Consider the following 16555-nt stretch of genomic DNA (forward strand, 5'->3'; position numbering starts at 1 on the left):
CGGGACGTTGCGGAGTTCCCGGTCAATAGCCGTGGGGTATTCGACAAATTAATAACTAGGAGAATTTCTTTTATCAGCGAAGACAACTTGAGGATAAGGAACTTTAAAATGGCTGCCAATGTTGACTAGTCCCGTAAAATCGAGATAGAAATGAAAATATGAAGGTGAGAACATAGTACATACATAGGGTGTATAAATTAATAAATGAGGATCAATCCGACGAACCTGTCTAAAAGTATCAACAAAGCAAGGAGATCAGATGAAAGAAAATATAATGTCCAATTGGCTCAAAACATAATTGAAGCTAACTGCAATATGAAAGTCCTACGGAGAAAAATGACAAACGCCAAAAAAGAAATCTTCAAATTACGAGACAAAACAGGAACGATCCAAACGGATCGAAATGCGATATTAAACATTGCAACAGAATTTTATGAGAATTTGTTTTCTTCAGCAAGACAGAGCCCAACGGAAGAAACCGAAGATAGACCAATAATAAGAAACGTGGGATCGGAGGATATGCCCGACATAACTGTTGATGAAGTCAAAGCTGCAGTAGCCGAGATGAAAAACAAAAAGTCTCCCGGAGAAGATGGTGTTCCAGTGGAAGCCATTAAACTAGGTGGAGACTCATTATTAAAGGCAATCACGGCTTTGTTTAATCAATGTCTCCAATGGGAAGAAGTACCAGAAGCCTGGGAAAATGCGGTAATTACATTGCTGCATAAAAAAGGAGACATAACAAAGCTGGAAAATTACCGACCCATAAGCCTATTGTCAACACTCTACAAGTTGTTTATGAAAATCATTACGAAGAGGAACACTAACAAGTTCGACTTCTACCAACCTGTTGAACAAGCTGCTTTCAGATCTGGTTTCAGCACAAACGACCATTTGCAGGTGATGAGAACGCTTATTGAGAAGTGTCGTGAATACAACATCGACATAGTCTTGCTATTCATAGACTTCGAAAAAGCTTTCGATTCAGTGGAAACATGGTCGATATTGGACGCATTAGACGAATGTAGAGTAGACTCAAGGTACTCCAACACAATTCGATATGTGTACAAAAATGCTACTTCATGTATAAAACTTCATAAGAGCACGGAGAAATTCAGAATTGGCCGAGGTGTAAGGCAGGGTGACACCATTTCACCGAAATTATTCACGGCGATTCTGCAGAGTATTTTTAGGAAGTTAAACTGGAGTAAAATGGGAATAAAGATAAATGGAGAGTACCTGAGCAATCTCCGCTTCGCTGATGACATTGTACCGATAGCAGCGAATCTAGGTCAGGCTCAGCTTATGCTACAACAGTTAAGTGAAGAGGCGAGCAAAGTTGGCCTCAAGATGAACTTATCGAAAACAAAAGTCATGACCAACACCGGGGACGATAGAGAAATCAAAATTGGTGACACTGTCATTGAACGAGTCGACAGCTATGTATATCTAGGACATAAACTGAAGTTAGGTCTGGACAACCAAACTGCAGAAATAAGACGTAGGATTGGTCTTGCATGGGCAGCGTTCGGAAAACTCAGACTAATTTTCAAAAGCAAAATGAATAATAGTCTGAAACGCAAAGTTTTCGACACTTGTGTCCTTCCAGTGCTCACTTATGGAGCGGAAACGTTAACTTTAACAAAAGCATCCGAAGATAAATTGAGAGTGACACAAAGAGCCATGGAACGGAGTATGCTTGGAATAACACTCAGAGACAGAATGACGAATCAGTGGATTCGACAACAAACCAGGGTCGTTGATGTCATGTAAAGAATAGCATCTCTGAAATGGAGCTGGGCGGGACATATTGCAAGAAGGACAGACGAACGTTGGACCAAAAAGATCATGAACTGGCGACCATATAAAAGACGAGCTATAGGTAGACCACCAGAGAGATGGACAAACGGAATTAAGAATATTGCAGGTACAAACTGGCAGCAAATGGCAATGGATCGTACGAAATGGAAAGAAGTTGGAGAGGCCTACATCCAGCAGTGGATAGAAACAGGCTGAAAAAGAAGAAGAAGAAGAATCCGACGAAACGAAATATCCAAAAGAGAAATCAGTATTTGTTAGGATAAATTTTTGTTTTTACTCGGATGATTTCCCGTAAATATCCTGGCATACATTTTGATTAGCCTCTTGACATAAATAAATATGTTTTGATTTTTGTTTGTTTTTCGTTCTTCTTTTACATAAAACAAAAATAATTCAAATACTTTCATCTTAAATTTTAGATTGATTAAAAAAAAACTATTTTATCCACTGTAAGTTGAAAAAATTCATAATTTTCAGCATGAATCTAGTTAGCAAAGACAGTCAATTTACACACGAAAATTTCCGTGCGCATAAGTTTATATATTTAGTTATATGCCTTATGCATATAACCAATATAGAAACTTGTGCGCACGCAATTGACAGAATCCTACTACGATCATGTGTAGCACGATTTTGTGTTGATACAGTAGATACAGTAGATAAAATCTTGTTGCTAACACGTTAGTAAATGGGGTTTTGCGCACACGATGTGTTGCCGAACTCGCTCCGCTCGTATCGGCAAACTCACATCTAGTGCGCAAAACAAGCCCATTTACTAACTAGTGCAAAATAGCTATAGAGTTTCTTCGATCCGTGTCAATATTGGAGGGGCTGGTGGTAACGGCGGCGTATCGGCGGAATCACATCTTCAGTAACATTGACATTAAAATCGTCTTCATCTCTTCACATTTAGATCACGATGATAAAAACATTTATACACAATAACAGATTTTACAACAATTTTACCGTCTTCTTTTAATCATCTTTTTTAAAACCAGACTTTTAATAAAACTTATGCTAGGGGATAAAAGGGGGCTAAGGCTAATGGTAAACTGTACTTGATACTAGAATTTAAAATGGTACCATGTTGCTGATGTTGGTGGCGGTCGGTGATGGTATTTTGTGCATGAATTTGCACGTTCTTGTTTAAATTAATTGAGCGTCTCGGTTGGAATGTTCAATAGCAGCAAGAAGTTCGTGTTTCTGCCGGACATAAAGACGACCCTTTTTCCATGGATTCTGTAACTGTAACGGTTTGAAATCATCACGCAAACATCTTTCTCTAGCACCAATAACGGCAACCAAACAGAAATTCTCCAATTTAGCATTCGTATAGATCGGGCCATCTTTACCCTTTAACACGACAGCCATATTCAATTGTTTTACAACCAAATCGATTACTTCTCGAGCCGTTGTTGCGGTGGTTACGTGCAATTTTAAATTAATGCCGCTCGCCAGACCAGTTTCATATGCAGCATATACTTGTATCGTTCCCGATTGTGTTGAGCTACTGCCGGCTTTCGACAAATCACCTTCACTGATATGCAGATCTTCTTTCGTAATATCTTTGGTTTTGCTGGATTTGGACGAGGTTGATCGCTCTAAATAGTTTTCTACAGCATGTGGTCTGTTTGACTTTACAGATTCGCGGACAGATCTAGATTTGTGAGTAGGTGTTATAGATGTGGCGGACGGTTGGTCATAGCCATGTACTGCGTCAGTAGTGGAAGCGGTGCTCTTTTGGGCATCCTTCGATCCCAAAGAATTTGAAGACGACATGCTTGCATTCACTGTTATTGACCGCTTTCGATGGAGTGACGGCGGTGAATGCTTCGTTGCAGTCAATGTGTCTTCAGACCGAGATGGTGGTAGGCGTTGAACAAATGGCTCTGCAGCTTCACCGGCCGAATAGTAGCTGTTACCCGAGTGGGAGTAATTTGAGTCGGCACTGTTTTTCCGAGAATTATCAAATTCCGATGCAGTGCTAAGGTATCTGGAGCCTAAATTTGACATAGTCAGACTCAATTGTTGCTCTGATTTTGAATGTTCAGCTACGAACAGTCCATTTCCACCAAGTAAATTTGTTGGACCTGGCCAACTTCCTCGACCAGGTAATCCCTTTGCTAATTTATTATCACGTACAGTCGGTGGTTGGAGCAGGTGGAGTTTATTTGTGATATCTTCGTCCAAATATTCACAGTTCGTTGATTTTATCTCAAGAATTTCCTTCATATTTAATCCTAAGTACGTACATCGATCACGAGCAAAACTTATAACATCCATCAGCCAACGAGCACCTTTCCAAACTTCATTCAAATTTTTTGACAGGTCTTGAAGTTTGTTGAGACGTTCTTTAGCTGCCTGCACTTCAACAGATGAAAAAGCTTCTCTATGCGAATGATTTGCCAGCACGGTGTCCAGTTCCAGAATGCAAGACAATCGGGAGTATTTCTGAATGATTCCACTGTGATAGGTTTTCAGATGAACCATTTCAAAGACCTGAATTGGCAAACTGAGCAAATCTCCTCGTTGTAATAGCATTTCCCGTTGGCCTGGTACAGCACATGACAGTTCGGCGGGTGGACATACGACCAAAAAGCTTACCTCTGGACTAAGTTCCATAACCTCAAAATTATAGAGCCGATGAGCTAGTGCATGTTCGGATGATATTTCCATATATTTGAAAATTCGATGTGCAGCATGTATTAAAGACTCTAAAAACAATTCCTGCACGTCAGTCGGTTCCTTTTGTACCATTTCGTATGAACTTCTCGCTTTATTCGTTCGAAGAAAATCCCATTCTTCTGCCGATATGTGTGGATTATCTCTAATTTTGCAGTGTGGAAGAACATTCGGTGTTTTCGTTGGGACCACAATCTGAATTTGATCCACTGAACTTTGCATCTTCAAATAACCTATGTACAGGCCTTTCGCTAATTTGATGGCCGACGATTGATGGTAACTGATTTGATCTTGAATTGAGCTGAGTAGAATTTCGTTTATGTTATTATCCTCGTGTATTGCGATTAGCTTTTTTTGAATTTTATTCAGTGGAATCCAACGTGAATTTAGAACTGACACACTCTTGGAGCTCTGTGATAGAAAATATTCATTAGGTCCAAAAGAAAAACACCTACACCTAACAACAAACATACTTTCACATTGTTTATGCAGGAAAGGACAATCGTTCCCATCGAATCCCGTAGAGGTTTGTGGTACAACTGGCCCAGATCTTGTATACATAATGCAGATTGCATTTGACAAACGGCTGATAGAAGTTTTGTACGAAAATGTACGGCTGATGTCGGATTCTTTTCCATATCGTTTCGTAGCGATTTAACATCATCCCACGTACAGGCCACCTATAGTGTTCCCAATATGGTTCAATTTGTTTTCTTCTATCTATAAGTATTTCAGTAAAACATTACCTTCATCAACCAATTGTAATCGGTATGAAGACAGCTGGGATAATTTTCATCGATTTCGACAACTGGCAAAAAGTCTTCATTTGTGACTAATACTTTGTCTTCGTGGTACAAAATACAGGCAAGATATATTCCCCTGTAATAAAAATTTAAAAAAATCAAACGAAAGTAAAGTCGAAGCATTATAATTTGATCGATTCTATTCATTTTTAAATAATTGTAGTTTTCAAAGAAATCATTTCGAAAACATTACAGTATAAAAGCTTACACATACGCATTAGAGCTGTTTACTCGCGGTAGACCTGCGGGTAAACCATTCAAATGCACATGTCTAAGCTTTTATACTGTAATGTTGTCGAAATGATTTTTTTGAAAACTACAATTATTTAAAAATGAATTAAATGAATAGAATCGATCAAATTATAATGCTACGATTTTACAATAAAAACAGAAATTGTTAAAAGATTAAATTAAATCACAATTTGAATTTTTGGTGAATAAAGTGCACGTTCTTATTTCGAAGCGTTGCTACTACAATATAAATTCTGCAGCTATATTAAGCGGCACACAGCCTAATTCAAGTGTGTAGTTTTTATATTTAGCATTTTTAGTTTGGTGAGTTGTCACTTAGAGCATGTTTTAGGTTCTGAAAGAAAGTGAATTGAAACTGTGTGAAGAATCGCCAATTCAATTATTTTCTGTGAAATGACGAGTTTGACTTTTAGGAGCATTACTTGGATAGTTAATGAATTTGTTTCTAATGTAGTGAAATTTCTGATATTTTCATTCGACTTTGTTTCTACGGATTCTAACTATTGAAGAGGCGTTACCATTAACCTGATGATGAAACCTCACCTCATAATAATCAGCTAAGCTATTTTAGAACAGTTTTTGGTGCGATTTTTCTTTATCCATTAACATAAATGTCAATTGAGCATCAGCACGGATGACTTGAATGCATGGTCCCATACATTTTTTGATATGCAGCCCACAGCTATATTTTTCATATGTCAAATATGCGTTACACAGCTATGATACAGATTACACAGCCACAATATGCAAATCCTAGCTATAACATGTGTTTGGGTAATGTAGCTGTGTAATCCATAACATAGTTGTGTAACTCATATTGTACGTAAATAACCAATGTTAATAGAATATGCGTTCAGTGCTATATTTTCATAAGTCTTGCAGCTATATTATGAAAACTACAGCCACATTATAAGTTACACAGCCTTTATCGAAATCCACGGATTTTTCGTGCACGAAAACGATACATTTCATCTTTTTATCCCGAGTTATGTAATGGATTTTACATGCTTTGGGCTTTGAAAGTAGTGCATGAAACATGAACAGTACGGTTTTAAACGCATGTAGCATATAAAATACATATAGTTCACAAAAAATCTCTTCTAAATTGGTTACTGCTTTTGTGATGAAGTCAGATGTGAGCTAAACTGTCCTTTCACAATTTTCATTGACGCTACCTAGGCTTCTTCAACTGCTTGAACAAGCAAAGTATATGGTGCAGATAATGTGAACTAACCACTTGTATGTCAATGGTGCCAATCGACAAAATCAAAAATGAAATTGAATTCGTTGGTTCAATTGAATGTGGGAAGTGTGTAGGATGTAAAAGTAATGCATCCCACAACCCTAGTCATAATGTAATTGGTTAACTGTATCATAAATGGTAAAAGTCAGTCCATGGAGTGCAACCTGACCAAAATATATGGTAAATGGTACAACTTGTTTCTAGAGAAACGATATATTTCGCGACGAATTCTTTTTAATTTTCAGCTTTAGAAATACTAGAATCGAATTGGATTTGAAATAAAAATTTTGATGTGCAAGTTGAGGTACAACTTATTATATTACGAATCGATGTCACCAGTTTCTTTCCGTTGATTTCGAATTCGAAAAACTGACTCTTTCTTTTCAAGAATCGAAAGTAAAGAGTAATAGTGTTAAGACGAATCTACACATGGCTAAATTGTTGTCTACATTTCGGGGCAAAATTATTATTTTTTGATGATAATTTTAGACTCGCATCCTTTTTCGAAAAAGTACGACCATCGTTTGGTGTTAAAATGTGTTAGTTTTCATCAAAAATTTAAATGTTTGTGGTGATGTTACCCAACTCCGAGAAAACTCAAAATATGTGTCAATTTTCGTAAAATATTGAGTTTCCTCGAACTAAGGTTACATCACCACAAACATTTAAATTTTTACTGAAAGCTAACACATTTTAACATCAAACGATGTTCTTATTTTTTCGTTAAACGATGCGAGTCCAAAGTTATCATCAAAATAATAATAATTTTGCCCCGAAATGTAGGCAACAATTTAGCCATATGTAGATTCGTCTTAAACGAACCTTTTTAAAGTTTTCTGAAATTTCGATGCTGCTGAAAACAGTTGTTTGATTGTAGTTTTCTTCTTTGGGTTTCTTCGTTGCAGTGCTGGTATATCTAACTGTATTTCTGACGCGTCCTCTGGTCGGGCCATTCGCACAGCGGTAAATAAATCATCTAAAATTCGTTGTCTACCAGTAAATCTCGACTCCTTGTGCTCAATATCTCTCCAGCCTGCAATTCAATTATAAATCGGATATGAAATTTATTCAGGCGATAGCAAAATTGGAACATCGGTATTTACTTGACGGAATCACACTATTTGGAATTGATTGACGATATTGGCCCCATCCCTTTACATTACCACAGCATGCCCGAAAGAAATATCGGCGCCCTTGTGTTAAATCACTAATCCGACATGCCGAACCCATAATACCTTGAAAACTGTTCCATTCATTTACTTCACGGTCTCCAACTATATTGCTGAAATCACAACGCGTTGACCATTGAACTGCAATGAAATTAAAAGATGAAAGGAATTAAGATGTTTATCACATAAGCGCGATGTTCGGATGTCAAAATTACTTAACTAGAAGAATAATTCAAAAATTACACTTCAGGTCTATGTTGTTGTCTTGTTTTGCTTATGTAATAAAATAGAGTACACACTTGTCACTATCAGTCTTGGGAAGCCTCGACTTCTTCGTGACAAGGCAAGGGCTATATAATCTATCGTGGCAAAATAACACTCTCGCAACTAGGACTCACCTGTTGGTCTGAACTTATCTACCAAGGTAGGTATGAAGGTATTTTTTCGCGCTAGATGTCGATTGTCGACCCGAGGCGAAGCCGAGGTCGACAAGACGTTGTGTGCGAAAAAATACCGGCATACCTACCGTGGTAGATACAACGTTTTTCGCAATTTCAGGCCATAATCACTTCAACAATACGTTCGGTGTAATTGTGTGACTCTATAGCCGAATGGCTATAGTGGCTGCTTTGTGTTCAAAAACCTTTTGGTGTCCGGGGTTCGATTTCTGGTCAATGCAAGATTTTTATATATAAAAATTTAGCCTTCGTTGAAGGTAATAGGTTCTTGCGCGTGCGAAAAAAAGTTTATCTTCCATGTGTGACTATTTCATACATTACTCGTTTCTGTGTATTAGTAGATTATTCACCTCTGTCCACATGTTTATTTAGACACTTGGGAAGTTATTGCATGAGCCGAAGGCGAATGGTATAACCCCAAGTGTCTAAATAAACATTTGGACAGAAGTGAATACGCTATTTTATCTACCGACGGCGAAATAATAGCACTTTTTCACTGCTATTTTTTCACTCTTAAGACATACGTTATTCTGGTTTTCTAGGGATTTAATTTTATTCGCAATTCCGGTCCATAATCATCACCTTTTCATGCATCCATTTAATGTCGTTTTGAAGGTATTTATTTCACTGTGTTCCCAGACGCACAGCAGTGCGCGCAGTGCGATATTTTTTTCGCACGCTAAAGAACCTATTACCTTCAACGAAGGCTAAATTTTTATAAATAAAAATCTTGCATTGACCAGAAATCGAACCACCGACACCAAAAGGTTTTTGATCGCAAAGCAGCGACTAAAGCCATTCGGCTATAGAGTCACACAATTATACCGAACATATTGTTGAAGCGTATATACTAAGCATTGACTACTCGATTTCATTCAACGCGTCTTTTTACATCACATTGCAATGTGTATTATAATGCAGCCTTCTTGATCGTTCAAATGAATTTCTGTATACACAAGAATTTTGGAACAAAATGTAGGACAAGTTTTGCATTGGAAAGGTGATTATGGCCCGAAATTGCGAAAAACGTTGTATCTACCACGGTAGGTATGCCGGTATTTTTTCCCACACGACGTCTTGTCGACCTCGGCTTCGCCTCGGGTCGACAATTGACATCTAGTGCGAAAAAATACCTTCACACCTACTTCTTCTCTTCTTCTTCACAACTACCTTGATAGATAAATAACTAATTACTCTTCTAGGGTAAATTTTATTTCCGTTTTTTATTTTGAAGAAAAAAACCAGTGACCCGACGGAGATTCGAACTCGGAACCCCCGACACATCAGCAAACTGTCCTAACCATTCGACCACAAAGTCTTCGAGTATATCAAATAGATAAACTCTTATGTCGCAACGTTCGACTCAGTTTGTAAAGTATGTACATAAGCAACATGTACTACAAAATGTCGCGCGTGTATGTGTAGACGCCATGTAGTTTTTTTTAGAACGAAAAATAATCAAATTTTGACTAAACGGATCATTTAAAATCTAATTTTTTGTGTGTTTCATCTCAGGATTTCTGTAAATTAATTAGACTTTCGATTGCCGAGAAATGTGACATTGTAATCAATATGTAAAAAAATGTAAGGCCTCAGTGCGCAGCAAATATTCGTTTATTCGTTCAATCGAAAATCTATTTATTACGATCATAGTTTATTTGCAATTTATTTTGATTAAAAAAAACGAAACAAAAATGTTTGTTACGGGAAGAGAACTAACGATCTTATGCATAAAAAGATTACGCTCTAGCCAATTCGGCCACTGAGATTCATGACTCTACTTAGTTTCGTTGTCATGAAACCCCGCATATATGTAGAACATAAGTACATAAGCAATGAACATATATGTAGTAGTAACTTTGTCGCAGGTAGTCCGATCAATTAGAAAGTACATAAGTAACATGTACGACAAAATGTCGCTTGTGTATGTGTAGATGTCATGTGAACCCTTTCACTTTACTTAATTTATTTTTATCGCATACGCTGTGTGATTCCCCGAAAAAATTATTCACCTAGTAGATTAGGCACGACTCAATATTTTGTATGGAGAGTATGTAAATAGATGACCTCGTCATAAATGCATATTCAATCTATTCCTATGAATTTCTAGATTCAGAAAAGCCTTCTCCACATAAGAAACATTTCACAAAATGTTTTTAAGAATTTTTTCAAAAATAAATATGATCGTTCAGCCATCGATTAGATTAAACACTATGTTGATATGGTTGATATAGAGAGAGCTGTCAGAAAAGTATGTGGATTCGTTCACATGAAATGCGTTACACAACAAAACGGCCGCGAGATTTGAAAATGTATTGAAATAATGTTGATAAGTTTTGTTACAGAGGAAATCATTACAATAAAAAAAACGAGAGGAGTCGGTATATTGAGATTCACTGATGATAATATTTTTTTTGTATTGTCACTTATTTTCATAGAAAAAGTGATTTTTTATGTTGAATCAATGGGCCAGTTACCGCCGAAGAATGTAAATGAATCATCAAGTACCGGCAATCAATAAAATCGAACTGCCAAGTACCGACAGTCAATGTGAAAATATAGAAAAAGTGCAGACACTTTAGAAGGGCGGGCGTCTACAAGGAATAAAAAGAACTTTGATCTCACTTGTTACCGTGAACTGAATTCTAACTGATATACTTTAAAAACCTGAAAACACTTAGACGGACACTCAGAAAGGGTCGACTCAAGTATGCCCATCTCCGAACTTGACCTCACAATCACGACGGCATATTAATCTTAATATCACCCGCATGAAGTGTCTGCAAAAGTAGTTGCAAAATTCGTAAAATGAAAATTTTTTTCGCAACATTTTGGCAACTACTTCAAAAGGCCGATAGCCACCTGAAGTAGCTTCAAAAAAGGTTGTAAAATTTGTAAAGGAAAAAAAAATTCAACAGCTTTTGCAACTTGTTCAGTACTTTGTACGAGCCTAAAAACAAAATATTAGTCTGCATATTTTATGGACAACATCTTAATAACAGAGCAAAAGTCAGATCAGTATGGTAAGGTAAGTTGAGGTAAAATTGAATTGATGGGAAAATGTGTAATTTGTGGTTAAGAGCCAGATTATTTGAAAAATTAATAAAATCGGTTAAGCATGTGGTAGTGGTAGTTTATTCGAGTATAATATACGAATGTAAATAAAACGAATCTAGCTTGTGTAGTCTTATATGCGATTGCAAAAATAATATCGCACTGAGGTATTAGAACTTCGATTTGTTATGAAATCTATCTAGGCATTTGTTTGTTACTTTGTTTCGACAGAAAAATTGCATAAAAGCTAGAATAATCGTCATGTGCGGGCATACGAATCAAAAATCTAAATTGTTTATGATGGGAAAATGTGTAATTTGTGGTTTTGAAATTGAAACCGGTGTAGGGACCGTTTTAACGGAAAAAGGCGTTAGAAAAATAAATGAAGTCAGTGTAATATGTGGGAAAAATATTGTTGTGGATGTAGGCGACAAGGTAACGTTATTGTTTAATTCTACTTCACCTAGAAAAATTATGTTCGAACCGTTTTGTGTTATAGGTCCACGAAAATTGTCGTCGAGAATTGGTTAGTGAGAACCACATTCAGTCTCGATTACACAGTTTGGAGTCAAATCAGGATGAAAATAACAACGGGTTCAACATTGAAACGTGCTGTTTCTTCTGTGGTAAAAAAACGAAACTACAAGGAGGGAAATTGGAGAAAAATGTGACTCCAATGACCATATCAAACGACTTCATACAATCGGTTCAGACAGCCTCGGTTAAAAGATTAAATGACGAATGGACTCAATTGATTGTTAACAGATGCGCTTCTGTTGTTGTTGGAGCAGCAGGTACATACCATAACAATTGTCGGATACGTTTTAGAACAAACAAAGCGCTACCAAAAAGTAAGACCTCCACAGCACCAGTGGTATTTAGTTACAAAAATGGTTTTCTGAATGTTGTAACTATGATTCGAGCTACGAAGAAACAGTATTCGATCAAAGACTTGATGGACGAAATGGACAAATTTTCTGACGGAAACGGATATTCCTTCAATCAAATGAAACACAACCTGCAGCAATATTTTGGAGGCGAAATAATAATTTCAACTCATCAAAACAAAAAGACACTCGTCACTCTTCAGTCAACTTGCCACGAAATTTTAAATCGAAGCTACGAAGCTACAATTGGGGTAACGGAGATTGATCGAGCAATTCGGAAAGTCTCAGACACAATTCTGCATGAGATTAAGAACGTAGCTCTAAATAAAAACTTCTACCCGTCACCTGAGGATATTTCTCAAGAAGAGGCTCAAAAGTTTTTGCCTGAGAAGTTGCACCAGCTCTTGAGCAACATAATAACTGGTCATAACGCTACGCTGAAAGTTCTGTCTATCGGGCAAGCCATCATTCAATCGGCTCACCGTGAAAATGTATTGTCCCCACTGCAGTTGGCGCTTGCTGTCCAGATGCACTATTTTACTGGTTCGAAGTAAGAGATTTACTTAGTTATTTGTTTATATGCAGGGCTGAATCGTTTCTTTTATATTTTAGATTTGTGGTCAATACTCTGAATGCATTTGGCTTCTGTTCAACCTACGCAGAAGCTAAAAAATTTCAATTATGTGCTTCGGTTGCCTTACACACTGAAAGAATGAATTCCAACTACAATCTACCGGTCATCAAATATGTGGCAGATAATGTTGACCATAATTTACGCACGCTGGACGGACGAAATACGTTTCATGGAATGGGTATAATATCGATTCACCCAACAATCAAGACAAACAATCCTCAAATTCCACGGGTCAATGCGAATTTACGAGATGTTAAAGCTATTGGCTCGGTTGACATAATACCGTACATTCAAAGCATCACTCCAGCGACAAGTCTGTTTTATCGAAAATTGTCTGAAACGGTGATTGAAGACCCGTACTGTGATCTAGATGTTTTATGGAAAATATCGTGGACACAAGGTGAATCATTTAGACCCGGCTGGTCAGGTATGATGCAGCTGGTACAGCAAGGCAAACATCCAGGAAAGTCAACCGTCAATTATCTGCCAATAATTGACATGGATCCAACCGATTACACTTGTATAAACTCAACGCTTCATTTCATTTGCAAAGACGCAGCAAAATTCAATGCTGCACTTACGGCAACTTTCGACAATCCTCTTTACTGGAAAGCCCGAACTATAATTGAGAATGAACCGGTGTCTAGCCCAATTAAAGGAATTGTGTTGTGTTTGGGTGGCTTTCATACTAAAATGAGTTTTCTCGGCACAATTGGTCATATTATGACAGGAACTGGATTAAAGGAGCTGTTGGGTCAAGTCTATGCTCAAAATAGTGTAACGCACATGTTGACTGGAAAAGCGTATGCTCGCGCTCTAAGAGGACACTTATTGGTCGACTCAGCCTTAAATTCGATTCTTTTGGAAGATATTTTAAATACCGAGTTATCATCGCAAATTGGTTAGCTTCTAAAAAGCACTTTGTGTGCAAGTTTCGTCCGACTAATTTTTTATTTTGATTTAGGTGATTTGCTCAAAAGAACATTAGATGGTCGCGAGAGCGTTGATAAACTTACTGAAAACGTAATGCTACAGAAGGTTAAGCAGAGTTTGGCTAAAAAAAGGCAGGCCCTTCATAGCGATTCCAATAGTCGAGTGTGGTTGCAATATATGGACATGATAGATATACTACGAAGTAATATCCGGGCTGAACGAACAGGTGTGTATATTTTTTGATAGTCACCTTTCATGTGCATTATGAAACTCGTCAGACAAATGAATTCCACCAAATTTGAAAACAAATTCTGTTTCCTTGATTACAGGAAATTTCAAACTTCTCAACGAATCTCTGAAACGAATGGTTTCTTTCTTTGCTGCGTCTGGACATAATGCTTACACGAAGGCCACACATGTTTTCTTGCAGGACATGAAAGACTTGGAGACTATCAATTTGACTGTATTCAACTTCTTCAACGACGGTCATTTTGTTACTATAAGAACGGATAGATTCTGGGCTGGCCTTCCAGATGATCTGATTATTGAACAGGTAGTTAAACAGATCACATTCCTAGTTTAGTGTGCGGAAATAAGATATTCTTTAACAGTTGCTGATGCGAAGTCTAAAAGTGTCAGGTGGTCTCACTCGTGGCCGAGGAATGGATGATGGCAAGCGTACATTATGGCTGTACTCGTTACCTGCTCGGGCAGAACTAAATAACGCTGTCCAGGACTTTACTAATTTAAAAATTGAAACGAGCGAACAACATGTTGAGTGTGGAAAGTCACGGTTGGTTCGAGACAACAAGGACATTGAGATTATTTACAACTTTCTCAAAGAAAGAAATCCTTTCGATGGCTCAACTCCGAGAGAATTCCGAAATATCGCAGATGGTATTGTTTCTACTTCGAAAGCAAATATCGACCAGGCTGAAAAAATTGGATTTGACATATTACGATCGCTAGAGAACAAAAATGTGTATGAATATGGCTTCGAAAGGTGCAAACAGGTCGTTCGAATGTCTTCAAAAAACGAACTGATGATTGATGGGGAAATGGTAATCATCGACCCAGAAACCCTTTTCCAACGATTGCTGCTGTTGATTTTTCAATCCGACCGTAATGACGACGAAAGAGAATCAGCCTTTTCTTACGAGCTCTGTCAAAAACCTCCTGCGCTCTTCGATCAAAGTGGATTAATGAGAGAAGCGAATTCTTCCACTTTCATAAAGTTGGTGGTGGCAAAGACTGGAGGTGCTGTTCGGAAAAACTTTGTGGAAGAACTACCCAATGCGTTCTACGTACTAGAAGGTGATTGGTTGATTAGCAAAATTTCATGGCGGAATGGAGATACATTTGATGTGCTTTGTGAAAGGTGAGTGATTTTTCGCAAGTCTTAGAGCAGTAATTACTTTTCGTTCGTACCCGTGAAAGATTAGCCAAACGAATTATAACTTCCATACAATAAAGTTTTCCCATCCAGATTATATTACTTTCACGAATTTCAATTTTTCCAGATATGTAACTTACGTGAAAGAAAACTTCCGGAAGGCGTCTGTCATTTTTGATTGGGGAAACAGCCCATCAACATTCGATGATAGTATACTGCGTGAGACTAAAGGACATCTTGGAATCGAAGTCGTTTTCAGTTTCGACACGGAATTGACGATGAAAAAAGACCTGTTTTTACGAAACAAGAGAAACAAACAACGATTCATATCCTTATTGTCCAAAAAGCTTGACGATAATGGTTTCACTGCAAGCACCAGCTTCGACAATTTAGTTGTTGCATTGGCCAAAGTGGCAGCTGAGTCGTCGAAAGCACGTAATACTGTCGTCGTTGGGAAAGAAGCAGATTTATTGATGCTTCTATGCTTCTATGCCCTGGAGGATAGCTATGTCATGGCTTATATGTATGAAGAGACACCAAAAAAGCCACTACAGGTTTTTGCTGTTTCGGAAATGAAAGAAAAACTTGGTGACAGAAAGTCGAAACACCTCCTTTTCGCTCACGCCATGGGAGGTTGCAGAACAACGTCGCAGATCTTCAACATAAGCAAAGGAGCACTTTTAAGTAAACTGGATAACGACCGATTCGCAAATATAGCAGACGTATTCTGCTGTCTTGAATCATCACATGATGCAATTATCAAGGCTGGAAAGGAAGTAATCGTTTCGTTGTACAACGGCAATGCAAATGAAACGCTAAACAAACTGCGTTTCCGAAAGTTCAGCGAAAAGAATCGAAACGGCCCTTCCACGGTATCATGTAAAGGCCTACCTCCGACAGAAGCTGCTGCGAATTTTCATTGTTTACGTGTGTTCTACACGATTCACCACTGGATGGGAAACAAATTCAATCCATTGAACTATGGCTGGGTTGAAAGATCTCAATTCTTCCGCCCAGTAACAACAAATTTACCATCAGCTCCCCCCCATATTTTATCAAACATTCGCTGTGGATGTAAAGGAGATTGCAATTCAAACCGTTGTACTTGTTTCAAAGCAGCTTTACAATGTACATTGGCTTGCAAGGTATGTGCTGGAAGTAGCTGTTCAAACCACTCCCCAATCGAGGAAGACAGCGACATCGACGACGAGGATTAAAGCCGATTT

General features: G+C 37.8%; 1 protein-coding gene across 3 annotated transcripts in view; it reads right to left on the reverse strand.

The window, feature by feature from the left end:
* Positions 1-2177: 2177 nt before the first annotated feature.
* Positions 2178-16555, reverse strand: part of LOC119067040 (ankyrin repeat and fibronectin type-III domain-containing protein 1) — a 147842-nt gene continuing 133464 nt past the window's right edge. The window contains exons 11-15 of one of the 3 annotated variants that reach the window (XM_037169777.1): positions 7905-8111; positions 7624-7834; positions 5250-5382; positions 4977-5183; positions 2178-4914 (exon numbers count right to left, since the gene is read on the reverse strand). In XM_037169777.1, the coding sequence (XP_037025672.1) occupies positions 2968-4914; positions 4977-5183; positions 5250-5382; positions 7624-7834; positions 7905-8111 (2705 nt within the window). In that variant the 3' untranslated portion in view covers positions 2178-2967. The remainder of the gene's footprint in view (positions 4915-4976; positions 5184-5249; positions 5383-7623; positions 7835-7904; positions 8112-16555) is intronic. The other 2 variants (XM_037169779.1, XM_037169780.1) reach the window with 2 other exon arrangements.

Source organism: Bradysia coprophila, assembly GCF_014529535.1.
Source record: "Bradysia coprophila strain Holo2 chromosome X unlocalized genomic scaffold, BU_Bcop_v1 contig_117, whole genome shotgun sequence".
Lineage (NCBI taxonomy): Eukaryota > Metazoa > Arthropoda > Insecta > Diptera > Sciaridae > Bradysia > Bradysia coprophila.